Below are 4,213 nucleotides of genomic sequence, written 5' to 3'. Positions count from 1 at the left end.
ATTGTTATTCAAATGCTGCATAGATTGCATCTTTTTCGCCGTTATGGACAGCTATTAATGTTCATTTACATATATCATTTGGTGTTGAGACACATTTATATCGTGCTAGCTTTGTTAATATAGGGAAATAAATTCATTAACTTTGAATAAACTGGTGTGGTTATTCATGGCAGAAAGGTCATGGTTCGCCGAAATGTTTTCTGGATTAATTGTGAAGTGTTATGTTGATCAGGGCATTGGTTATGTTCGTTATTGATTATTGATTTGATTAAATTGATTACTCTCGGGTGAAGAGAGCCCCACTTGGTCAAAAGATTCATCGACCCAAGAGCGTCCGGATACAGGTAATTTATTAGGAAGGAACGCTCTATCACGTGTGCAGTCTAGAGGTGGGACAGCACGAGTCTACCTACAGACGCTTTCCTCGCCCCTCCCACTTACCTGCGGTGCGCTCACTCGAAGAATTCCCTCCCTCCACCAATCACTGCCCTCCTCTAGTTTTCTCTTCTCTGTCATCATCACTCTGACATTCCGCAGGTATTTCCCCTAAAAACAAATGTCAAAAATAAATTTTACAAAGAGAAAACTTCAGGTATAAAAGCACTAGCAATGGCGGGCCAGGATCATTCGAGAGGAGAAGAGTCAAGAAAGAAGAGAGACGAAGACCCAAACCCGAGCCTGCACAGAGGTGAGAGTCTGCATTACTCTGGGTACATTCCATGTCATTGTTTCTGAGCTCGTCTGTGCAGTGAGGGAAGGGGACCCACCATGTGCACATCAGCCTTCACTCCTTTGCTGTCGGAGGCAGAAACAGAAGTAGAGCTAGAACTAAAAGAGACATGCATGTGGTGCAACAGGTAGGATCGGATGCATAGAAGGTCTGGAGGAAGAAGGGAATCTGTGACGTCACGGGCAGAATGATGGGTAAAGCCAGGCTAGAGGGAGAGATATCTGTGCTGCCACAATAAAGTTTAGATACTGAGTTGGACTAGAGGGAGAGGGATGTCTGTGCTGCTGCAGGAAGCATTGATAATAGAAATATCACGGAAGGAGCCGGCAACAGCGCTGTTACAGTGAAGTCACACATTAGGTATCAATCTTCGGCAGATTCCTGCTCATGGTTGCTTCTACAGCTAATAAAGAGTTAGCTGTCCGTCCGGTAGGACTGAATGTTAGAAACCATAAATATGAGACAGCAAATGAAGGGGTCGTTTATTTAAACCACATCATTTTCCTTGTTGAAAACAGTACAAACTGTACAACTCTCTCTCATGTGTGCTTATATAGCAAGGTAGACAGCTTCCTTTTGTTTCAGAGATTTTTCTGAAGCCCTCCCTTTAGGATGAAGTGCATGTTTGCTCATTCCTAAATATAACAAGATGTCTTTGGATATTCAATACACATGTACTACATTGATCATGTTTAACTTAACAAGCTTCATCTTTGAAAAGCTTGTTTTCATGCTCTGGCTGTGTTTGATTGTTATTTAATATAATATTTATAATTTATTTATTATAATAAGCACTAATCTTATATTCCACTGCCTCCTTCCCTCGACAGAGATGGATCCAAAGATTTTAATCCTGGCCATGGCAGCCCTGACCATGCTGGCAACAGAGGCCTTCCCCAGGAAGGCACCCAGGGGCACGTGCCACCTCTCCCAGTACCAGACCGTCCTACCATCCCACCTCAGAGCCACTCAGGACTTACGGAACAAACACGTAAGTTAAACAATAGGCCGTCTCCGAGCACCGTTCTGCCAACCATTGGAGTGCAGTGACTCCCTCCAGACAGTAGATCTGCTCAGATATAAGCACTGATCCTTAGAACTGAATACACAGGGGAAGCACAAGATAGTGCATTCCTGAGAGTACATTTAGCTGTCAGTCACTCTTCTACGTTTACTTGGTACCTGCTGAGAAAAAGCACAGAGAAGGAACTTGCATTATTACATAAAATACAAAAGCAAGGGAACTACCACTGACGTGGGGAGATCCTGGAGTAGTGGAGGGATCTCATACACCTAAACAGATCCCACAAGAATGGAAAAGTCCTTGGATGTGGGAAGACACTATTCCCCTCAGGTGTGGGGAGACACTTTCCATGTGTAGCTGAGGTACAAGCCGTAAGCGAACTTCTTCTAAGAAGAATCACCCAAGCGAACTGATGAGAAGCTGCTAGCGTAGACTGTTTTTATAATCTTTGCTCATTTGTTAGCTGTGCATTTGTGGAGCTCTCCAGGCTGTTTGATTGATCTCTTTCTAAGACATCTGCATTATTTCCCAGGAAGAGACAATGCAAACAAACGTGTGGAAATGCTCCAGGAAGATCTTTCAGCAGAGGCCATCTGTGTTCCATTTCAAGGTAGGAGAATGCTCTAAAATGAAATTTAGTTCCATGTCTCCCTGTGGACCCACACATCTCACTTTCAAAGACTGCTCTGTCATATGGGTCCATATCACCTGAACTCTTCTCTTCAAGTCTTCATATGTCCTTATGTACAGTATGGCAGCCCCAGAACACTAAGTGAAAGTGTCCTTGAGTTTCTGCTCATCAGGTGCATAGCCATGCAGTAGTGAACTTTCTTGATCCAAGAGCCTATCAGTGCCAGACCCCCACGTCAAACACCTCCTTCTGAAGGCGTCTTTTGCTATCCTTACAGTCGCAGACTCTTCTCAAATTGCTGTTCTTCATTTCCCCAGGGCCATGACAGGCTTGTCTTTGTTGAAAAGAAGGTGTCATTGGCTGTCCGTGTCTTGGAAAACATTACCAACCCTGAGCTCTTCGAGTATGTTTCAAAACCATTGCAAATGCTGGGGGACATCAGAAGAAGTCTGGGGCACTGTGTAAGTTGAACACTAATACAATGTCTATATCCAGACTCGTACTTTGTTTATGTCCTGAACCTTCAGAGACATAATCAATTTCATTTCTCATGCTGTCTTGCAGGTGAATTCTAGAGCTCATGAGAACCGGCCGTCCCAACACCTGGACACCTGGCTGAAGGAATTCAACAAGATCAAAGATATGGTAAGATGATAGTGGGGCTTGACAGGTATTTCTACTGATGCAATAATTAGTTGGAATGAAACCCACCCACAAACATAAAGTGAGACTTTTCAAAATTTATAACATTCTCATAATGTCCTCTCCAGGAATCCCAGGAGTGTCTCGAGAAAACAGTCATCCTCAATCTCATGCAGATGCTAAACGAGGACATAAAGTGCGCCGCACACATGGATCAATGTGACAAAATGGTGCAACATCTATACCCGTCCCAAGTACTCACCACAGCCAATCAGAAGCAAGAATGACACAACCATCCCAGTGTTTTTATGTTCGTCAGCCTTCCTCCTCACCCCCATGGGAACCAACATATTCAATCTGAAACTGTGCTAGAGAAGACAACAGGACACATTCCAAGGACTCCTGTCCACTGCTTACTGACAGTATCATAGAGGAGCTTGTAGGACAAAATGAGTTCACATCACTTACTGACTTGAGGAGGCTGAGAAATAGAAAATACTAGGAACTTTGCACTTCCAAGGGAAAAGATTTCCGTATTTACTTTGTAATGGAATATTTTTGCCATAGAAAGGTATGATGTTATTGCAGCAAAGTATTGCATTGTCACTCTGTCGCGCACACAGAGCCCTCTATTATAACTATTTCTTTTCCTATGGGAAGGTGTAAGGTCAGCAGAGGCCTGTCCACTCTAACTTTCTAGGATTAGGGTGATAATAAGCTTCTGATGCGCTTTCTCATGGTGCTGAACATCACACACACAGGGGCAGTGGCATTCTCCATAAAGTACAGTGTAATCCGTATGCAACAAAGGCCACACATGGAAGCACGAGAGAGCGAGACACAGTTGTGTGTCTGAGGACAATCCTTCTCATTCACTGTTGAGTGGCTACTTCTGGATTACACTCTAGTGAGAAGCATTTTCTATCCAAGTAATATTTATATAAATTGTTATTTATTGTAAAGGGTTTTAGATTCCTAAATGGATACTGACATCCATAGCCTTCTTTGAGTTTGACCCTGCTTATTCTTGTCTCATATTTATTTAATTAATATTATTATTTATAAGTTATATAAATGAACTTGATTTTAGGTAATAGTGCTATTGTTGTTACAAATGTTGAATTTATTTAACTTGTGAACATAAAGTGAGTTGTGGTTAATGCTTTTTGTTAACCAATCTAATGCA

At 42.5% G+C, this 4,213-nt stretch overlaps 1 protein-coding gene across 1 annotated transcript; it reads left to right on the top strand.

The window, feature by feature from the left end:
• Positions 1–609: 609 nt before the first annotated feature.
• Positions 610–3,314, top strand: LOC138259647 (interferon lambda-3-like). Its single transcript, XM_069207508.1, has 6 exons — positions 610–688; positions 1,561–1,721; positions 2,287–2,364; positions 2,703–2,846; positions 2,950–3,030; positions 3,156–3,314. Exons 1-6 carry the CDS (start codon positions 610–612, stop codon positions 3,312–3,314), a joined length of 702 nt encoding a protein of 233 aa, XP_069063609.1.
• Positions 3,315–4,213: the final 899 nt, after the last annotated feature.

The sequence above is a fragment of the Pleurodeles waltl genome, chromosome 9 (assembly GCF_031143425.1).
Source record: "Pleurodeles waltl isolate 20211129_DDA chromosome 9, aPleWal1.hap1.20221129, whole genome shotgun sequence".
Classification (NCBI taxonomy): domain Eukaryota; kingdom Metazoa; phylum Chordata; class Amphibia; order Caudata; family Salamandridae; genus Pleurodeles; species Pleurodeles waltl.
The sequence above is the reverse complement of the archived record's forward strand: the minus strand, read 5'-3'. Positions and strand labels throughout refer to the sequence as shown.

What these genes read in the sequence shown, in the direction of transcription:
- LOC138259647 (XM_069207508.1), top strand. Translation starts at nt 610, where the DNA reads ATGGCGGGCCAGGATCATTCGAGAGGAGAAGAGTCAAGAAAGAAGAGA. An exon ending in AAACCCGAGCCTGCACAGAG is followed by an intron (nt 689 to 1,560) that starts GTGAGAGTCTGC and finishes TTCCCTCGACAG; the next exon opens with AGATGGATCCAAAGATTTTA. An exon ending in AGGACTTACGGAACAAACAC is followed by an intron (nt 1,722 to 2,286) that starts GTAAGTTAAACA and finishes ATTATTTCCCAG; the next exon opens with GAAGAGACAATGCAAACAAA.